Below are 22,416 nucleotides of genomic sequence, written 5' to 3'. Positions count from 1 at the left end.
AGCCATCATATCCATTTGCCTTAAATAATCTTAAGATTTGAGATCTCCAAATAAGGTTATTTTTTTTAGTGGGTTGAACATTGATAACATACTTCATATTTGTCATTAGAAATTTGAATTGGATAGAGATGTCCCTCTTCTTCAGCTGAGCTATAGAGGAATTACTTATTGTTGCAAAATTAGAAGAATAAGTAGTAACAATAAATAAAAAAAAATATAGATTTTAGAAAAAAGAAAGGGGACAACTATGATAGAGGACATATGAATATGGCTTCTCATATTTCAAAACAAAATGTATGACCATAAAAACATATCACCATTTATAATAGCACATCACAATATGTATTATTGTCAGTTTGGTTCAATGTAAAATAACTACATGAGTTTTTTTTATTTTCTTGTATTTGGTTTAACGGAGAATGAAATCAATATACAACACAACTAGTGGCAACAACAATGGGAGGACTCGCTGGTAGCAACAGACAACTACGACAACAACAATGACTATGACAGGCGACAAGGATTAGGTGGACGACAAACAGGCGACAGGCCGACGACCAATATCTTAGCAGTATTGGCCAACATGTTATAATCTACCATTTTTTTTTTTAAATCATCCAAATATAATTGATGCATAATACACCAATTTTAAAATGCAAGTTGAATTCTAAGTTAACCAAAGAGCCTCTAAATGTCATAATTTTTTTTTTTAAATTTTATTATAAATTTTATAATAAACAATACTAATTTCTTATGATTGTGGTAATAAAATTGAATTAGAACATTTTGATATTTAGTTGTTTTATATGTATTATTAAAATTACATCTTACCCCTTGACATAAATGTACAGTTATGCCAAGCCCACCGACGTCACGCTCACTCATAGAGTAGGTGCGAAACATAATTGGTTATGATTGTATGTCATAACTTCGAGTATATCACATTATCACTACGCTTCCAATAAATATTTTTGCAATTAAATATAAATACTCATATTTATCCTTTACAAAAATAAAAATTGGAAAATTACATCTCCAATTCCAACCTCATTAAATCCGACTCTGAATGAGTGAAATAAGAAAAGAACTTATTTTTTGACAATTTGTAAATTAATATTCTTCTATTATGCCAAAACTTATATCTTTATATTTAATTTTCAAAATATTTTAACTACATTCAACCAACAGGCACCTTGTTATGGACAAAAAAGTCCCGTATCGACTAGGTGTAGGGTCGAAAATCAGTATTTAAATCATGGGCTGCCCACCACCTCGAAGAGCTCTTTTTAAAGGTGACAAGTGGTATTAGAGTAGATTACTGTGTCATGTGTGTGGACTCTCCATGGTCCGGTGGAATCATCGGTGGAGCCGATCCGTGACGAGGACGTCATGTGATTGGGTGGAGAAGAATGTCACGAACAAAAAGTCTCACATCGCTAGGTGTAGGGCCGAAAAATAATATTTAAGACTTGGGCTGCCCACCACCCCGAAAAGCTCTTTTGAGAGATGACAACCTGCATACCTACCACATCATTCATATACTCATAAATATTTGATATTATTTAAAATTAAAATACACTTTTTCATGTATAGATTTGTCATACTAAAATATTATAAATATAAACATTAAAGTTTAGGTCTTGGATATATAAATAATTATGTAAATTTTATTAAAAAAAGAATATAGAATGTTGAGGGCAAATGAAGTAATAATATTGGGGGAGTAATAGCATTAAATATCTCTTGTCCATGTTATAATAGTTGATCTGATACCATTTTTCTGTGAATTTCGGCTGCAGAATCACTTTGCCCGATGCGTTTTTTCAACTATCACGCTTTAAATGAGGGCGGGTGCCGTCAGAACGACGTCATCTTAACCCCCCCTTATAAATTCTTGGTCAGACCTCCTTTTGAGAATCCCAACCAATGAATTGTTATATACGATACATTAGATGCTCATCTAGCTTTCGCCCCCCCTTTTTTTTTTTTTTTTTTTTTTTTTTTAAGTAAGAATTTAAAAAAAAATAAACGGTTTTATTATGGGAAAATAAATGAATAATTGCGTAATGATTACTATTATTTATGAAAAAATTTTGGATACACAATCCGCGTTCCTGCTTCAATAAAATCATGTCATGTGTTTTAGTTGGACTCACGTAAAATAATGAGGGGAAAGCACATTTTTTTGGGTCTAAACCGGCCCGAATTAGCCCGATGCTTTGAAAAACATGCCACGTGTTTTTTTTTTCGGCAGCGGTGTTATTTACAGGAATTTGAGTGTTATTGTAGTGTTATTTGTGTCTCATTGAAGGTTTTATTTGAGATAACATGCGGTGTTACTCGTCTGTTTTCGGATGCGGTTTGTTTGCGTGGTTATGCGATGTTATTCAAACATCTCTTTGGCGGCGATGTCATACGCGTGTTATTTGAGGTGTTATTGTAGTGTTATTATGAGGTTATTGTGTTGTTATTACAGTGTTATTCAAATGTTATTGCGGTGTTATTTGATGTATTGGCGGTGATATTTTAGTGTTAATGCAGTGTTATTTGAGATAATTTGCTTATTATTTGTGTGGATTTGCGTTGTTATTGCAGTGTTATTATGATGTTATCACGATGTTATTTTGATATTACTGCGGTGTTATTCGAATGCTATTGAAGTGTTATTTGAGATAATCAATGATGTTATTGGCGTGTTTTTGACGATGCATTTTTCGAGTAAATTTGAGATGTTATTCCGGTGTTATTCTAGTATTATTGCGTTGTTTTTGACGTAACCCACAGTGTTATTGAGGTGTTTTCGGTGATGGTGTTATTCGAGTAAATTTTTGGCGTTATTGTTGTGTAATTACACTACTGTCGCAAACAACATGTTATTTTTCAAAGTGTCGGGCTGGCTCGAGCTGGTTCTGGCGAAAAAACTCTTTTTCATCATTTTTTAGGTGGGTCTAACCAAAACACATTACATAATTTTATTAGAGTCCGGAAGCAGAGCTATGTCAGGACTTCGTTTGAAAAAAAATTTCGTTATTTACACATCTCATATCAAAACCTTTAATTTCTGAATCTCACTTTCTGTTAATGTCCGTTCATTTTTATTATTTGAAGGGGCGAAAGGAGAAGAAATATGAGAGCTTCTCAGGGATCTATGTGTGTCGTAGTCTCATCACTATTGTTGGAGCAAGGCAGAAGCAGAAAGATGAGAGTTTGATATGAGCTGAAGAACGTCTGAACGGGGGTTTCCTAGACTACTTGCCAGAGAGTGGATTTCTTGGTGGTGGTGGTTAGAGCAAGATTGAATTGCGGAGAGGAGGGAATCGAGTAGAGAACATCAGTACTATTTTCCTGGAGTAAAAGTAGCTTTGTCTTGCGACTAAAGATGATAAAGCTATTCAGATAAAAAAGAATAACAATATTGTTATTTGTGATCAGTTTGTGAATATATAGGACAACTGTGAGAGAGGGATGAAAAATGTCAGGTTTTGAGGTACAATAAGTTTACGGTGGGGTGTTCGGAGGATGCCATCTTCTGTTTGTGCTACAGGAACTGATTATATGTACCCACAGTGACTTGTTTAGAGCCGGTGGCTGGAGTTGCAAGATGGAGATGGTTGAGATCGGAGGTAAGAAGTGCGGTGGCTTCGAAGTCTATTTCCCAGGAGGAGGTTGATAATTGCATGGTTGCTTGGTAGGTACATACTCCAGGTTCATTCGATGCCAATATGAAGCTGCAGAGTGTCTGAATTTATAACAAATCCAACAAATAACTGATGCTCGTTGTGTTTTTTGACCCCCTTTGGTACAATTAGGAGGTGGACCTCGGCCTTGGCCTCGACTGCGAGACTGATAAGCTTCCTGGCCTCTTATTGCCGCAAGTGCACGATGGGGTTGAGCGGAGCAGTCGAATTTCTGTTTGTCACTTACAATATTAATATCTGCACTGCATTGAAGAGAATAGAAATTAACAACGTCAATAAGATTCAGTTGAGTACGAATTGCCGTCTTGAAACCTTGGTAGATAGTTGGAAGTCCATTGAGTGTATAGAGGTTTATATCTCGTGTATCTAGTTTTTTCCTTGCAGTGACAATGCTTTCTACTATGACATTGACGCTTGATAAGTATTATATCATGGTTTGGTTATCATTGAGTGGGTATGAAGAGAGTTCTTCAATTGAATAAATCTCTAACAGTTTTGTTGGTTGCAATCTTTTAGCAGTGGTATGCCAAATCTCTGAGGTGGTTGAAAGATGAAACACATAGGGAATGATCAGCGTAAAAATGATTGAGTAAAGTGTTGTTGTCAGGCTTTGATCAATTAAAATCCGTGAAGTATATTGTGAATTGAAAACCTGTGATTCAGTCACTTAATTGTGGTGGGCATAGAAAGCTTCTATCCAGGACCATTGGTACCCATTTGCAGTGGCACCTTCATAAATTGAGCCTTTCATATAGGATAAATTTCAGCTAAAAAAGGGTTTTGCGTAAAATGTTTTAGGGTACTCATTTGAAATTTGAGAGAGGGTTGAGGTATTCAACCCTAGTGTTGATGGATTGAAATTTTATGAGGTTTGTGAGTTAGACATCCCCTTTGATGATGTCGAAATATACTTCGGTTAAAGAAGCCCACCAATCCTTGAGGGAGCTGACCATTCCTTGAAGAAGCCGACTGATCCTACCGGTAGTGGCCGATCGAGCTCTGCCCTAGATCAAGCACTGCCCTAGATTGATGGAGAAGCTCGAATCTACTTGAGCTTAAAGCTTTGATACCACGAGACATAGAAGAGAAGTAGGGGAACATAGGAGGGAAGGCAAAATGAGAGTAAAGGGAGAAAAACTTGATAAGAATTAAGTAATCCATTATAAGGAAAAAGAGTTCATACATTACTCTTTTGGTAAAAGAGGAAAGAAGCTTCTAGAGAGGGTTAATTATCTTATATGCCCTTATAGTGTACCTCATATATATTATATGGTAACCTAGTTCACTTGTCTTATCAAGCAGAGGTATTTGCACGTTGTGATCTCGTCGTTGTGGTAGGAGTGGAATAGGAGGAGGGAAAAAGATAAGCTTTTCATAAAATTATATGTGTTTGTACGCAACTTATCTTCCACAATAGTTTTAGATAGAAGTGAGGCGAAAGAAGGAGAAAGATGGGAGTTTCGGTCGTCATTGTTTGTCGTGATCCTGTTATTGCTTTGTAACTCTAGCATCATTATCGTAATTGAACAAGGATAGAAGCCAAGTGAAAGGATGAAAAATATGGGAGTTTTGAACGTGTCTTTGTTCGTCGTGATCCTATTGCTTCTCGGAATTCCAATAGCCAGTTGCCCTCTAACAGATGTGTTACGAGAGGTGTGAGATTTCTAAATTAAAGGTTTTAGTTGTGAGATGTAAATATGAGCATTTCAAATGATTGGTATGTAAAAACCCCATTTTTAGGACATTCACATAAATGTCAAAAATTTTTTATATGTTTATAAATTTCTATATACATTTACGTAGAAAATCATTTTAATCACAAAATCTATAAAAATATCAATTTGATATGTGGCCTTTTTTAATATAGGCTAATTTAATCTTCATAGAAGACTTTTAAATTTTATTAAAATTTTCTAGAAACTAATTTTATTTTTTTTGTAGACTCTACCACTAAACTACTCCATGTAAATAAATATATGATATCAAGATTAACATATTAAAGCTAAATTTGGGATCATTTGAAATTATATTAAAGCAAATTTATACTTGAATTGTACATAAATCAAAATTTATCATATAGGAGGGCAAGGATCATGTGTCAAGTCACAAAATCTCTAGAAAATATCAAGATATCGGGAGACATTCAGAGCTTCACCCTCTAATTGAGCACATAACTACAATCGACAACTAATTATAACCGTCAAATTGTCATCACCCGATCTTCTTCTCTCAATTATTTTCACCTTATCATCATCAAGATATCCGACTGCTCTCACTATTGTCTTAAGGTAACTTATCTGGCCATCTTCATCACTCTTCATAAGAGATAAATCAAATATTATTAATTATTGGGAAAAGCATATTAAAAATTTCAAATATTTAATAAATTTTTTCAAACCTATCGGGAAACAAATATATATATATATATATAATTTATTAATCTATCATGAATATTTTAAAATATAATAAATATGAAAAACGATTTTAACTTGGTTGCAATTATTTTAATTTTATTTTAGATTTGATTATTATTATACTTTTAACGCATTCGTTTAGACATTTATCTTTATTTTTGCAAAATAAACTTAATTTAAAGAATTTATTTAAATATACCTCAATAAATATTTTTAATATTTGAGACAGAATTGACAGTGATAGAATCAGAATATTCTGATATAAATCAAACAAATAGATTTCAAATTTATTTTAATTTAATTTAATGTACAAATAGTAAATATTCCACCAATTTCAAAATTAGATTTGATAGAATTGGAGGCTATTTCTAATTAAAGTTTTTGGCAAAAGACTAAATGGCTGTACTTAAATAAAATTACAAAATAAAGCAAGATAAAGAGAAAACAAAATTTATTTTAACTATATATAGAATTATATTAAATATAAGAAAAAAAAGTGAATAACGGGCTTATATATCAAGAATGTCTCAACACGAGCAGTAGATTTAATGGTTCATAAAGAAGAAAGTACAATAAAGAAGGACCCACTAATAGTAGACTAAGAGGCCCCTAGACTGAGGTTAATCGAGACGAGACAGGAGAAGGACAAAAAGAATTATCCAAGTTCGGGTTGATTAGACTTGAATAGACAAATCAGCTTCTGAGCTAACCAGCACTGGAAAGCCCAATGACAGTAAATCCAACCCAATGAATAATATGAGTTCCTCGCCATCACCAGCAATTCCACGGACACCCTCAAGATTCTTCGTTGGAGGCCAAGAATTGGTAATACAACAAAGCCTCACAATCTTCCCAATGGACCTCTCTTATCATGGAATTAACTATCGATTGAGTTACAGTGATCTACCCTATGTTTGATAGTCTTCTCTCGTTCTGTCTGCCGACAAGAGCTTCTTATATAAGGATCGGGGGTCGATAGCCATACTAGATCAATCGATAGATAAAGTCTAGCCGACAGAGCCAGTCCTGCCAACCCAGAGCTAATCAATGGCAGTCGATCAACTGCATCGACCCAGCCTAGACGACCGAATCGTCCTTATCGAGTCGAAGTCATGCTAGACCTGTCGACCGAGTTGTAAGACAGTCGAGCAATAAATTCATACATAAAAAAAATACCTAGAATATCTTGTAGCAGCCAATTAAAGCAGGGGCAGAAATGTAATATCACATATTATATCATCTCCATTATAAATAAAGAGAATATTTTATGAGAAATGACTAGTAGCCAAGACATTCTACTATTTATTTACTGTTCATTTCTCTTTGTCTCTCTATCTCTCTTATTTTTACACTCTATAACTCTTGGGGTATGATTCACAAACAAATTAGGATTCAATAGGATTAGAGAGCAATATCTTAAAAATTAAATGGAGCATTTACATAGGTACCACTCAATTCTAATATATTTACACATGATATGCCTTAAAATTACATATTTTATATATACTTTTCATGCTTATGTTTGATAACATTGCACTTTAATGAGAGATATTTTGTATTTTTTTTTTTTATTTCAGCTGCAAAAATGGAGTTTATGAGAAAAGAAGTGAAATAGATGCAAAATGGAGTTATGGAGCAGTGGCGCCTATGCGCCAGAGACCGGACGTGGTTCAAGCCAGAAACGGTCGCCCCTTTTATTCAATGAATTTGGTTGAATTTTGAAGAGGTGTCTGAAGCAACCCTTTATGATTTCCAGACCTTTACATATATGGATGAAGTCAAAACGAAAAAGGAGAGCTCTGGAGTGCTAGGGGTGTTAGTGTGTGCATGTGTTTGCAAGAGTGATTAGGGTAGACCCCCATTAAAGTGGGCGGCTACCACATGAGTGTTGTGAGTCTATTGAAGTCAAGAAAGTCAGGGAACTTCAAAGGATTGCTTGGGGAAGAGTTTGACGTAAGTATTTGTATTTTTATTTAAGTTTTGTGTTGTTAACATGATTTTTAATATAAATAATATTTTGTTTTATTTTCCCCATGATTTCTGAGGATTTTTTTTCTTTCTCCTTATAATAAGAGATAATAATGAGGAGGATTTGATTTGTTTAGAACTTCTTTTATTCCCAAAATTGTGATGGTATTTTCACCGGTTATTCATTTACTTTACAAACTGTTCACTTGTAATATTAAAATCCATTGTGAAACATAATGACTCATGAGAGCTATGATTTCACCCAACTAGCGAGTACCACACTAGCCTTAAGAGGAGGGCGACCACAATCTAAGAAGAGTGCAAATAGATAACGAGATAAATTTGATGAGCATAGGGTAACATGCTGGATCCTTTACCAATTTGGTCTAGATTTGTAACCTGAAGTCTCCGGTATGTCCTATAGAGAGGGCATAGTGGGTAATCTAGAAGTGAGAGGCTAGAATCTACTCAGCACTACCATACAATAGGGAACTTATTTTAGATTAGTTAATGTTTTTTATGTACTCGGGAGACGGTAAAAAGTCTATTCAAAGAATTACAGCTTCCATGTGGGATCGATACTGTGATATTTATAGAAAAATCTATATTACTTGAAACGATATGTATATTTACGTAGTATCTCTTGTGTGAAATCTACAATTCTATACTTTATAACATTTCATTTATTCACACTAGCCGCTAAATATAAATTGGGTCAAGTTTTTTTTGTCATATTTTGGAATATAAAAATCTGTGTAATTGTGGGTCGGGTCAACATATCTAATACTTAAACTTTAATTTTATACATCAGAAATATGTTTGCACCGATCTCGAGAAGACCAGATGGATCATGTGAGGAGACTTGTTGTACGTTCGTTCGTCATTACACCAGTCGGCCTCCAAAGCCGACCAAACAAAAGACTGACTGGCAGCAAAAAAAAAACCGCACGCCTGCATTGACGCATGCGAACCCACGTTTGTTATTGGAAAAAGTCAGCAATCAATTGAATGGAGCGCCTTTTATAGACCCATCAACCAAAGGAAAGCTGGTCGTTATGTTATGGTAATGAACTGTCTGCCTAAAAAAATGTTACATCTGGACTCTAGACGCAAATTTGCCTCCGTAGTCCAATGGGAAATTGCCACGTGACACACTCCTACTTGAGTCCGGATGTCCGAAGTAATATTTTTTGTATCCAGATGTAATATTTTTTTCCTCTGCCTGATAGAATAATGCTTCCCAAGGGTAATGAGTCTTCACAACGGGTTCCCTCGAAAAAGGCGACCGAAAATCGTTCAGCCTGCCAAATAACTTATGTCTGGTCGAATGACCGCCAAGTGATCAAATATGAAAATTACAAATACGTAACGGCGCCATCAACAATTATGAGGTCAAAATATGTTAGATTTGGTTACAAATATATAAATATATAACAACTCCTAATTTATGATAATGTCCTCATTAAATGAGTGATAATCATATGATTTGTTATATTCTTCTTATGATCTATAAATATAAATGTCATTTTCACTAGAAGGGGGCAATGACATTATTCCCCAAAAACTTAATATTATTTGTTTTGTTTCACTTAATTTCTTTCTTCTAATTCGACCAACACTTTATTCTTAGGGCGTGACCCGTAGAACAATTTAGGATCGAATAAATTTTAATATTTTTATGCCACCCTTAATTAAATAGCAATTTGTACTTTATTTTTTTAAAATTAAAATAATGTTTTTTTTTTTATGGGACATGTAAGAGTTAGGTGTTATAAGTGTATAAAATATTATTTTGGTATTACATATTTAAATATAAAATAGTTAGCATAAAAACGTTTAGGCGCACAATTAGTATTCAGTCCCGTCTACTTCGTGGAATATAATCAAAGCGGAGGCAATTTGTGGGTCCCACTATTTGCAGGCTCATCCAACCTTTTATTTTGTCTTAAGCTGTGGATGAGATGCAATCATGCAAACAAAAGTACCCCTAACTTTCCCTATCGCCCTTTAATGCGCGTCTTTTGCAGTAATAGACCTCTAATTAAATGAATTTGCAAAATCATTATTATAAAAAGTCATCCAAAAAACTATGGGCTTTGTAAAAAGTTTAGTCACCCGGAATCAAAGAGAAGATAAAAAAGAGAGCAATTAGTTGATGGGAGAAAAAATAATAAAATAAATAAAGAAAAAATTAGTATATTTATCTTAATTACTTTTTTATTCACAAGGAGTTTTAAATTTATTAAATTTATTTTGAGATGAATGCAATAGAAAGTTTTGATTGATTGGCTATATATTGTATTTATTTTTCAAAAAAAATTAATGATTTTGAGATCAACGTGACACGGGGCGTCAAATTAATGTGGGGCATCAAATTGACACGACGACTATCACGTCCCAACTTGGAAAGATTTGGTTTTGACAATCTGAACAGGGAAGTTGATTCCCTGTTATCCTAGGATTTTTATCTGCTCTGTGATGTCTAGGTTTTTATTTTTCGTGTGTTTGTTCGGGAAAGCTATCGACGTCTCTGCTTTCTTGTCCAGAGTTGTATCCAAGAGCCGAGCGGTGCTCTAAATATATCGCGCTCCCGAGATGGTGATTATCCTTCCTTCTAATCCTTCTCACATTACTCCCTGTCACCCCTCCTTGTTATAGCCGCCCCGAACAACAACCCATGGTTGTTTTCTTGCAGTTTCCCACCTTCTAGCCGCCTTTACAAGTTACTGCAGCCCGAACCAAGCATCATTTTGTTATCCTACAATCCATCACATTGCCCGTTGCTGCTATGTCATTCCCCCTCTCTGTCTCTACCTAGAAAAATCATTAACTGTTGAATTCCTCGCTATCAATCCATCTTTCTTGATGCCACCTCCCAGGACGGCAAACACACTTGTTATTCTTGCAGCTTCACAGTTCCACCTCACTGATGTCAACACACCTTTTGCTGTCGCAATATCATCCAACCCCTTAATCACCCTTTGCGACCCCTCGAGAGGTCCAAACCCTCATTGATCACCACCACTATCCCATGATCCGCCCTAGTTTGAGTTTGTGTTCTATTTTGTTGTAATTTCATATTTCTATTTTGTTTGATTGTGATTGCTGATTTGATTTCAATATTACTATTTTCTTTTCCCAACATTGTTGGTTAACTCTAGTATAATCATACTCACATATCATATAAGTCAAGGCTATTGGATCACAATACTTGATTAGACATCTATAGTAGTGAAATTAATTAAGTTGTCATAAAAAAAAATTATCAAGAGAACTCTTCCTCAACTTGAACACCAAAAACTCTATCACAAAACAAGTACTAGCAAATTTGTGTGTTATACAACTATTTGTTTTAGTGTTTGAGGGTATTAATCTTATATATTTATTATGTAGTCATTCTTATAGCAACCTAGATTTTTTACTTACAAGTGAGAGGTTAAACTTCATTTTTAAGAACCATTCGATTTAGTCTTTTGGATTGAAACTCTAAGATCTTAACAACTCTCTAATTCTCTCTCTTCTATCTCTCAACTTGAAATTAAGAAACATTTCACTCTCTAAGCGGTTAGTCGTGTCTCTTCTAAACCTCGGGCTACTAAGGAGAATCTCTAAACATTATCATTTTACTCAATTTATAACTCTAGCAAGTTCTTAGTAGTAGTTGTCATGGACAATATTAGACCCAAAATTCTAATACGGTGTAGCTAGTATGGAGTTGGATAAAGAAAGTGTCTCGAGGAAGGGTCATGATAAGTTGACCACCAAGTTAACTAGATCACCTCTAAGCAACTTCAATGAATGAAAGATTGTCTCACCAGAATGATCAATAAAAACATTGAATAACTTTATTAGTTGATTAATTTGTTTAGTCTCCCTCAAATTATGATTTACTTACTTCTAAATTTCATTTGCTCTTGCATTAGAGCTACTGTTCTGGATCACTTTAATTAAGTGTTCTATATCCTTAAGGAGAGTACTTTACATGCTCATTTTCTACCTTGATCTAGAAAGTATTGCATACACCTCATATGTTTTTAGGGGAGGACATAACAAGGAGTGCTTGATTCTGTTATGGGCTAGCCTCTATGCCTTAAGGGGTTAGCAAAAATCCTAGGAAATTGCTTGTCGCAACCCCAAAGATGCATTTCAGTGGGTTTAGTTTCATGTTAAATTTTTTAAATGTTAGAAATGTTTCTTTTAGATCCTTAATGTGTTGTTCGGTTGACCGACTCTAAACTAATACATCGTCTACATACACCTCAATGTTCATTTATTTTTTATTACAAAAATTACATCCATGAGGCGTTGATAAATCACTCTGATATTTTTAAGCATGAAGGGCATTATATTGTAACAAAAAAAATCTCTCACAAGTAATAAAAGCAATCGTTTACGCATCAGCTGGGTGCATCTTGATTTGATGAAACCCGAAGAATGCAAAAAGAAAAATTAAGACTGAGTGGCCGACCACCTAATCCACAAAAACATCAATCCTTTGTAGAGGGTAAGAGTTATTTGAGCAAGTATACTTTAGGTAGGTAAAGTCCACATATATCCTCCATTTTTCGTTGGCCTTTTGTACCATCACCACATTGGAGACCCAAGGGGGTATTGTACTTTCTGAATGTACCTACCTACTCCAGCATTTGCACTTACTCTCTAATGGGTACCGCCATCATTATGGCTGAGCTTCTGATCTTTTACTTCATGGGTTGATCCAATGGATCAACATTCAATTTGTGGTATGCAGTGTCAATCGGCACACCCGACATCTCAACTACCATCCACATGAAATCATCTCGATTTTCTCAGAGCCTTTGGATCATCAAATCCATGTTACATGCATCAAAAGCTTCAATTATCAAAAAACATATACCCGGTCTTCCATCAATCGCCTGAACTTCATAAGTGGTCTCATTGGTCTCGAGGCCACCTTTCCTTGCTTTTATGTCAAGGGTGCGTGCTCCATCTTATTTATGGCTCGCAAATAGCAAACACGAGACTGTTCTAGGTTACCCTTGACTGTGATAATTTCTTCATCTCTAGGAAACTTGAAAACAACATGGTAAGTAGAGTCCACTGCCCTGAAATCATTCAGTAGCGGTCGACCGAATATAGGATTACATGTTGGGGGTGAATCAACCATGAGGAAATTTTCCTTGAGCGTAAATTGGTTCTCATTTTCTCTCCAACTTACCGAGAGCCAGACCACTCCCAACGCTTCATTCCTTTTGCTCGAGAATCCATGCAACTGACCAGTTGAAGCAGCCATCTGATCGACAGTGAGGCTTGATTTGTTGAATACCTGCTTGAATAGTATATTCACAGAATTCCTTGTATCAGTGAGAACATTTCCTACTTGATAATTGTTGATTATCGCCATCATTGCAATAGCGTTCTTATATGGGTTTCTCTTTGGGGGGAGATCTTCATTAGTATAGTAAATAGGTCGATGGCCCTTGGGTTTCGAGCAAAGGTTGCGGCGTGGAGTTCCTCAATTTGCTGACTCTTCCGGTTTGCTCACTTTGTGGTTCACTTCCTCTGAAGATTGCAGACACATATCCCGCGATGTTGATTGCATTGGTGTCGATGGACCTGTCGGTCGTTCCTCCTGTGGGAGCTTTGCCCTGCCTTTGGCTCGCAATAAATTCTTTCCACTTCTCCTCCTTTTTCACTTCCTAGATCATGCTTCATAAGTGTTTGCAATGTCCTGTGTCATGCCCATGATTTCTGTGATACTTGCAATACTTCCGACTATCTTGAAGGAAAGCATCGACTCTCATCAGCTCCGCCCTCCTGAAGAACGTCTTATCCTGAATAAGATCCACTATTTCCGTTATGGATACCCTCAGTGGGGTTTCCCGAGGTAATATGGGATTAAATTTCATCGGGATTCATGGTACTGAGATGATCGCAATTATCACCCAATTAATCAAATTGTCATGGGGAAAATAATTACATTTTATATTGGAAAATCTTATTCTCTCTCTCCATCTATTTTTTAAATGACTCTTTTTTTTCTATACTAAAAAAAACTTTTTATCTAAAGTTTGATTTATTAAAAAAATTTTGAGTCTTTAAAAGAAATGTTGAGACATAGAAACATCAACCATCATTCTTAAAAAGACTAGTTTGAACAAGTAATGCATGTCATATGATTAATTTTTTTTTGAATTTTAAAGAAAAGTTGCCCAAATTATTTAATTAGAGTCTCATCTTGAGTTTTTTTTTTCAAATTTCAAAAAAAAAAAACTTTTTAATCTACTCTATAACTATATATCTATAATATAGTTGTTGGGAATTTTTCTTTTCCTCCATCAACTCAAATTTGAATGCAATTACACTTAATTTATTAACATTTAGATTTTGGTCCTAATTATTTAATAGAAAAAAGGGCCTATAAATGTGATCCCCATTATTAAATCATTGAGAAAGATGACATTATTTCTACCACATTAAAGTTGAAGATATAGACTATCTTGAAATGAGCTGTTGGACTCAACTCATTCGATATGCTAATTATTTATAACAGAAAATTGATTCCCCGAATTCATTTTTCTCTCTCCACATTCATTTTGTCACATTCCAATCGCTCTCCCTCTGTCACTCTCCTGCTTCTGCTCACGGATACAGATGCGCTTATAATTTGAGTAAAGGGCTTTGCTTGTCAACCGTAAGGTTAAAAAACCCAATTTTGCAAGCGCCTGACCGAGCGCACCGAGTCCCGGCGAGCAAGAGATCGAGGGAGAGAAGGAGAAATGGGAACAGGTTGGAGGAGAGCATTCTGTACTTCGACTCCTCGAGATCCAGAAAACTCGGCGGCGCCGGAGAAACAGCAGAAGCAGCGGCGAGTTCGGCAGCAGTTAAGCCCTTCTTCAAGCCCAAGTAATCTGAGCCAGAGCCCCCGCAGGTTCGCCAAGTTTGGAGTCTTTTCAGGTGGGGGAAGCTGCAATTCATCTTCTCTCCGTCTGCGTTGCAGAACGGCGGATACTTCGTCGGAGCATCCCTTGCTTTCGCCGCCATTGGATAATATGAGCGCCCCCCATTGTAAAAACGGCGACTTTACAACACCGTACACGCCGCCTTCTTCTGCTGGGGTTAAAGGGAGCCCAAGATTGCTGCTGACGCGCTCGAACCCCTCCTCGCCGCGATCCCCTTCTAGATTCGCCTTGTTGAAGGCTACTCTTCGTCTTTCTCGGGTGAGGCAAATCTATTTCTGTTTTTCCGTTTTGAAATGTTCTAATTCGTTCTGGTTTTATGCTCAGCTCGTGCATCTGCGAGCTGGATCGGCTGGATCTGTTATTTTGGATAAGAATCAAAATCATTCTTTTTCGACCATCACTGTTAACTTGCAGATTGTCGCAATTATTGAAAAATATCTTCTCTGATTTCGTCCTCCCCATTAGAAAATGGAACTGAAAAGCTTTCTCTTTTACCTTTTTCTGCTGATTCCTCTCTGCCCATCTTTTTTCTCGTTCTTCTCTATATATATATGCTTGGGAGTTGGGATCTACCCTGCCTTTTCTTCACTTTGGCTCTGATGTTTATAAAAATCTGATCTTGTAAGATTCTTTTTATCGTTTTCATCCTCTCCGATTTGGTATACTAATGGCGTTAAGCTGTGCTGGTTTTGGTTGCAGAGCAGCTGCGGAATATGCTCACAGAGTGTGAGAACGGGCCAAAGAACGGCCGTTTTCACTGCGGAGTGTTCCCATTCCTTTCATTTTCCCTGCATCTCGTCACATGTCCGTAACCAGAGTCGAAACCAGGATGGTTGTCTTTCCTGCCCCGTATGCTCTGCTTCTTGGCGCGAGGTTCCTTTGTTATCTTCGCAGTCAAAGCCACTACCGCCGTCCACCACCAACAAGGATTTCAGTAACCTCAACGACAGTAGCAAAGCCAGGATCCAACGCAGCGGAGAAAACGATTTCAAGCAATCCGGTACTAACAAGATGTACGATGACGACGAACCTCTGCTACTCTCATCAGCAGCGCAAGGTGGTGGCTCCCGCGCACTCCACTTCAATCCGATACCAGAAGCTGATCTTGAAGATGAGGCGGAAGGAGCAATCTGTTATGGACGAAACGGAGTTGAAGCAGGTGGCTGCGGTGTGGATGTGGTTGCGTTGCCGGAAGCAGCTCTGGTCTCCGCAGATCGTAATCATCAGAACTATGTGATTTTATTGAGAGTAAAAGCTCCGGCTTTTGCGCAGCGATCTGTGTCCAAGGTAGCGGCTTCTGTGCTCGATCCATCTTGCCGAGCTCCTATAGATCTGGTTACAGTGTTAGATGTGAGTGGAAGTATGACATCTGCGGCGAAGCTACAGATGTTAAAAATGGCGATGCGGCTTTTAATCTCTTCTTTGGGCTCATCCGACCGCCTCTCCATAGTCGCTTTCTCGGCCGGAGCCAAGAGGCTTCTTCCTCTTGTGAGGATGTCAAGACAGGGCCAACGTTCGGCTCGTCAGATCGTCGACCGGCTCATTGTCTGCGGCGGCAACAGCGGCAGCAGCGGCGGGGATAATGGCGTGCAGGGAGATTGCCGATGTATCGGACACGCCCTCCGGAAGGCAACTAAAGTGCTAGAGGATAGAAGGGAGCGTAATCCAGTGGCAACCATTATGCTTCTCTCTGATAGTCATCAGGAGCAGTCTGCTTCTTCTCCAAGTCTTCGGGAGGAAGAAGCTGATATAGAGAATCATCGCCGCAATCCAATTCCTCCCTCGACAGAAACCGTAGCCACACGCTTCACCCATCTTGAAATCCCCATCGGATGCTCCACCGAGCTCAGTGGCGGCGGTGCTAATCAAGTCGAAGATGTTTTCTCTAAGTGCGTGAGCGGGCTGGTCAGCCTAGTTCTTCAAGACGTTCATCTCCAGCTCGCCTTCCCCTCTGCCTTAGTCTCCTCGATTTACTCCCATGGATCCGCCGGCGGCGGCGGCGGCGGCTGCGGAGAAGGAGGTGTCGGTCTCGCTCTATCGCAGGGAAAAGGTGGAAATCACGCCATTTCGGTTAGATTAGGAGATTTCTATGCTGATGAAAAAAGAGAGCTTCTTGTAGAGCTAAGACTTCCGGCGGCGCCGCCGCAACAACAAAGGAATGATTTTTTATCTTACAAATGCTGCTATCGAGATCCAACAAGTCGGGAGTTGGTTCTTTGTCAAGAGAGATCGGTCGTGTTGCCATCTCTGCGCCAAATTTCCCCTGCGGCGGTGAGTTCACTTGAGCTGCGCAACTTATTCATCACAACCCGAGCTCTGGTTGAATCCCGCCGTCTTACCGACCACAATGACTTTGAGACGGCCGCACATCTCCTCTCCAAAGCTCGATCTCTACTGATACAACCCAACGCTACCCCTTCCCACCATCATAAATATGTTGCGAGCTTAGAGTCGAGGCTTTCAGAGCTCCAGCGGCGGCAAAGGAGGCAGCAGCTTCCGTCGTCGTCTTCAATGCTGCGCCCTTCAGATCAGCTGACGCCCACCTCCGCCTGGCGCGCCGCCGAGCAGCTTGCAAAGGTGGCGATTTTAAGAAAGTCAATGAGTCGAGTGGGGGATTTACATGGATTTGAGAATGCGCGATTCTAGTTTGATAGAAAAATAGGATGGTGGGTGAAAAATTACCTTTTTTTTTACTGTTTGATTGATCCGAGTTGTTTGAAATCTGCTTCCACTTTTCTCGCTTTAAGCTATAACTGTATGAAGGAATCTTAATGATGAGAAAGCCGAACAGTTTAAGAACTGAAAACCAATCATTTCAAATCATGTCTACTTTTTAAATTTTTTTTCATGATTGGAAACTGATTCGATTGTATTATCTCAGATTGTAGATATTGGCTTTCAAACTAGCAACAATTTATTTGATAAATTGAAAATTTTCTTATATATAACCCCTTTTGAACATTAATCTTTCAACATGTCTATGCATAGAACCCCTTTTGAAATCTCTGACTTCTCCCCAACACCTTGGTGCCAATAAACCCACCTATTGCACCATCTCTAACATCATTTGCAACAACGCCTATGGACCTCTCGGTCATCTCTTTGTCTATGACATTGCTAGTTCCTAGCAATTAACATATCCAACCTCCTCTCCTTGCACAAAGTTGAATCTTCACTCCCTCACATGGAGTCAACTCCTACGATTGAAATTTGGTTCAAATATTGTCATATGATCCAATTTTTTAGGTCTTGATGACCGACATTTTGAAGATGTGTGTAACTCCGCAAATTGGTTGAAGGAATAAAGAAGACAAAATTAATTTGAGAAATTCGATGATTCCAACAACTTCATAAATTAGGCGGATGGGGAGAAGAATAAAACACAAAATATGGGAGGCATTTCATTTTTCACACCCAATGTCTCCAAATGGTCACTTTATAGAATTATAAGTCTTACAAATACTAATTAACTACTCTTACTAATCAAACACAAGCCCTAATCATCCTTAAAATTGGGCTCACCTACTTTAATTGAAATTAATTTCAATTAATCAAATATTATGCACAAATTGTGATACAAAATTTATGTCCACTACATACTTATATATATATATATATATATATATATAAACGCAATTAACAAACTTTTGCCATCTCACAGGGATCAAGAGGCATGTCATAAATCTTGAGATACTTTTTTTGAGCAAAAAACGTGTAAGCAAGAATTTAAAAATCATCCCGAACTTTGATTTTAACAAACTTGCAGTTAAAATGACTGGTTTGACGAGACAAATTCAATGATACTAAAATTGGTCCAACTTGCATGATCAAGCTTTTAAACCATTTTTTGTATGTTTTTTGTGTATTTGGAAGGTCAAAGAAATTTCAAATCTTAAATGCTTACAGTCAAATCGAGCATCTCAATAAGATAAATCCAACAAGTCCAAAATCACTCAATTTCGACATCATTATAGCTACTAAATATCTAGAGGTCACTATCCAATTGAGTGAATTTTTGCATATCGTGAAATCAGAGTGGTTTGTATTTCTTCATTATTTACAATTTGTACTCTATAAGTAAAGCCCTACAATTATCTTGAGAAAGGGACCTAAACCTTAAGCATTAAGAAGACTATAGCTTGAAGTAGTTGAAATCTAACATCGTGTGTGCACTGCAAATCCGAAAAATACCTCCTCCTTCGTTCCCTGCATCTTTTGATCACCTCCAAGCCGCCAACGCGCCCATTAGCCAACTCCTACCGCAACCTCCGAAAAACTCCTACAACTGCTGTCAGCGTCCACCATCGCTGACCGTCATTGGTCGCACACCACCCACTCCTTGTAATAAAGTCCGTTGAAGAGTCATAATGCGCATTATGGAACCTCAACATACATTGTGGAATAGTGGATCATCTAGCGGAGCAACAAATTATCCAATATACAATAAAATGACGCTCCCCAATGATGGCGTAATAATGCACCCCAAATACTATATGACGACACACCCTGATGATGATGTAACAAAACATTCACATACGGTGCAATGATGCCTTCCGATTTAGGTGCAATAATGCACCCTAAAAACGATGTAATGACAAACCCCGATGACGGTGCAACAACACACCCCATATACTCGAAAATGGTGTAACAATGCACCCCAAAAATATCACAATGACATGCCCCGATGATTGTATAACAAAGCATACTACATATGGTACAATGAAGCCTCCCAAAACCATTACAACTACACTCCTTGAATATTGTGTAATAACACAACTTGATTACGGTGCAATGACACACACTGATTATGGTGTAACAACACACCCCACATACGGTATAATGAAGCCTCTCAAAGACGGTGTAACAGTGCAACTTGAATGATGACAATGTAATAATGTGCCCCACATAAACGCCTCCCAAATGCAATTTAATAATGCCTCCTGAAGACGTTGACTTTCTCTGGAATCATAAAGTGCTCTCCTTGTCACCCACAACTACGACCTATGTTGTCAACATCTCGTGCAACTTCCAAGTCCAACCTTTGCAAACTACATATATCATCACAACTCACCATTATGTCCTACGTGATGATCTACAACTTACATTTCTCATAACTCGCATAACTTCCAACTCCTGCCCCTACATTCTACAAACTTCATCACAACTCACTAATATGTAATATGTGATCAATTATGACCTATGCAACCCACAACCATGTAGCTTCTAAATCTAGCCTTTGCAGCCTACGATTGTCATCACAACTCGCCACTATGACATGCATGAACAATTGTGGACTATGTGGTCGACAACTCGTGCAACTTCTAACTCCATCCTCTTTGGCATGTCAATATATTATAGTTCACCAATATGCCTTACGTGACCAATTGCAGCCTGTATGACTAATAGTTCTTATAGCTTCATAATATAGTTTATGTGGTCAATCGACGCTATTTAAGTGACCATCTACAACCCACACAACCAACTGCTACAATGACTATCAGTTATTGCCTGCACCACAAACTAGTGCTATGTTTACCATCTATAATATTCATGATAAACTTATGCCTCCTTACCAGTCAACTACAGCCCGCTATGATCAAGAATTTTATTCATTGCAGCTAGACTATGACTATTATTGATAAATTTCTATTGTACTTTTATAATGACCAACTTTATAACTTCATCTTTCCTAATTCAAGAGAATAATGAACATGTGTACTCACTATTAATAATGGATTATTTTAACTAGGCTAAGACCCATGATTTTCCCCTTTTACAATACTTTTTCACTTGAAAAGACGAATAGCCCCTTCTATTTTTCCTTAATTATGTGAGTGTATGTTAGGTTTCCGTCCCACTTTAAGATAAAATTTTTTTACTCTATCAATGTGGACTGATACATTTAAAATAAATAGTATTTTTAGACACATTTTTTATACTTATTTTTAAGATATTGTGCTTTAATGGAAGATATTTGTGTGTTTTTCTTTCAGGTATAAGTAAAAAAGTGAAAAATGCTTAAATGAGTGAAAAAGAATCAAATTTAGAGAAAAGATGTGAAAATTGTGCTAAAGTGTTTTGGCGCCTAAGCGTCATATCCGGTGCTTAAGTGCCGTTTAAAAAGAGAAGGTCGCGCCTAAGCGCCAGAGGCAGTTATTTGGCGATTTTCTCCATTTTGGCCGAATTTTGAAGAGGTATTTGAGGCATCTATTGGCTTAAGAGGGTGGTAATAACCACTAAGAACAAAAATATTATTGAAAGACTTGTGAAAGGAGACATCCTTGGGAGAATACATCGAATTTAGGCACATTTTGATGAGTTATCAAGACACCTCTTGGAGATTTATAAAAGAAGGAAGTTAAGTTATAAAAGAAGGAAGTTTTTACATTTGAAGTGGGTGCTTGAAGAGGGAGAGAATGTTGGAGTCCTGAGAAGAAGATCGTGGAGAATCTTGTGGAGAGATTCAAGCACCATAAAGTTTACTTGTTTCCTTTTGTTTTTAGTTTTATTTTGAGAGCTAAGAGTGTTGTAAAAGAGAAGAGATTCAAAGGAACTTCAAGAGTTTAGTGGAGGATTTGTTTTTATCTTTTGTTTTAAACTACTTTTGCTTTTAATCGAGACTTCTTGTTGGTTTGAGAATGATTTCTACTTTTAAACTAAAGTGTGGTTTTATTTTCTCCATGAATTCTGAGTAGTTTTCTTTATCTTTCTCCTTAAAATGATAAGAAATTAAAGTTTGGATGGAAGTTGTGGAGAGTATTGATCTTTAATGTTAGAACAAATTGTGATGACTTAAATCCATGAACTTCATTTACTTCTTGATTTGACCAATCCAGATGTTAAAATTTATTGTGAGAACATGTAAGAACTGGGCTGGTATTGTCTCAATCAACAATTGAAAAGATTCATATGAACTTGTATGAATGAGAATGTAATTCATATGATTTAGTGCAAATAAATAGGAAAATAATCACTGAATGGTGTAGAGTTGGAGGAATTTAAAGTGACAGGTTAAAACCCCCAACTTGATTTATTATTTTAGGTTCTCATATGAGATGTTAGCCGCTAGGTGGAGGGAATCGAGGGAACTCTAGAGTGAGAGTTGGTATATTCCATGTCTAGCTGGTCTTTAGAACTATTCAAACTTTAAATTAGCCAACGCTCTTTATAGCATCTCTAGTAAGGGTAAATAATATATATTCTCCTATTTGACACAGCACAATTTGCATACTTCCATAATAAAATTCATATACTTATTACTGATTCACGATAAGGAGAAAGATATTTTTCAAATTTAGTACTTTTCTTTTACATAAACTCAAGTTATCTTTTTTAAATTGTCACTGTTCTGTCAATATATCAAAAATACCCAAAATATTTGAATTTTAATACTGC

General features: G+C 37.0%; 1 protein-coding gene across 2 annotated transcripts; it reads left to right on the top strand.

Annotated features, from left to right (window-relative positions):
- Nucleotides 1-14,495: 14,495 nt before the first annotated feature.
- On the top strand, nucleotides 14,496-17,831 carry LOC110027704. 2 transcript variants are annotated; one of them, XM_020729226.1, is made up of 3 exons: nucleotides 14,496-14,990; nucleotides 15,060-15,279; nucleotides 15,721-17,831. In XM_020729226.1, the coding sequence occupies exons 1-3, from the start codon at nucleotides 14,839-14,841 to the stop codon at nucleotides 17,665-17,667; spliced, it is 2,319 nt and encodes a 772-aa protein (XP_020584885.1). In that variant the 5' UTR covers nucleotides 14,496-14,838; the 3' UTR covers nucleotides 17,668-17,831. The 2 variants fall into 2 exon arrangements, with proteins under 2 accessions (XP_020584885.1, XP_020584884.1); XM_020729225.1 differs by having other exon boundaries at nucleotides 14,497-15,279.
- The last annotated feature ends 4,585 nt before the right edge of the window (nucleotides 17,832-22,416 follow it).

This window comes from Phalaenopsis equestris, unplaced genomic scaffold (assembly GCF_001263595.1).
Source record: "Phalaenopsis equestris unplaced genomic scaffold, ASM126359v1 Scaffold000436, whole genome shotgun sequence".
NCBI classification, from domain to species: Eukaryota; Viridiplantae; Streptophyta; class Magnoliopsida; order Asparagales; family Orchidaceae; genus Phalaenopsis; species Phalaenopsis equestris.
Note: the sequence above shows the minus strand (reverse complement) of the source record. Positions and strands in the feature narration are given on the sequence as shown.

Excerpts from the sequence above, each read along its gene's own strand:
- LOC110027704 (XM_020729225.1), top strand. The coding sequence starts at position 14,839 with ATGGGAACAGGTTGGAGGAGAGCATTCTGTACTTCGACTCCTCGAGAT. Across the intron at positions 15,280-15,720 it reads CTACTCTTCGTCTTTCTCGG|AGCAGCTGCGGAATATGCTC; the intron begins GTGAGGCAAATC and ends TTTTGGTTGCAG.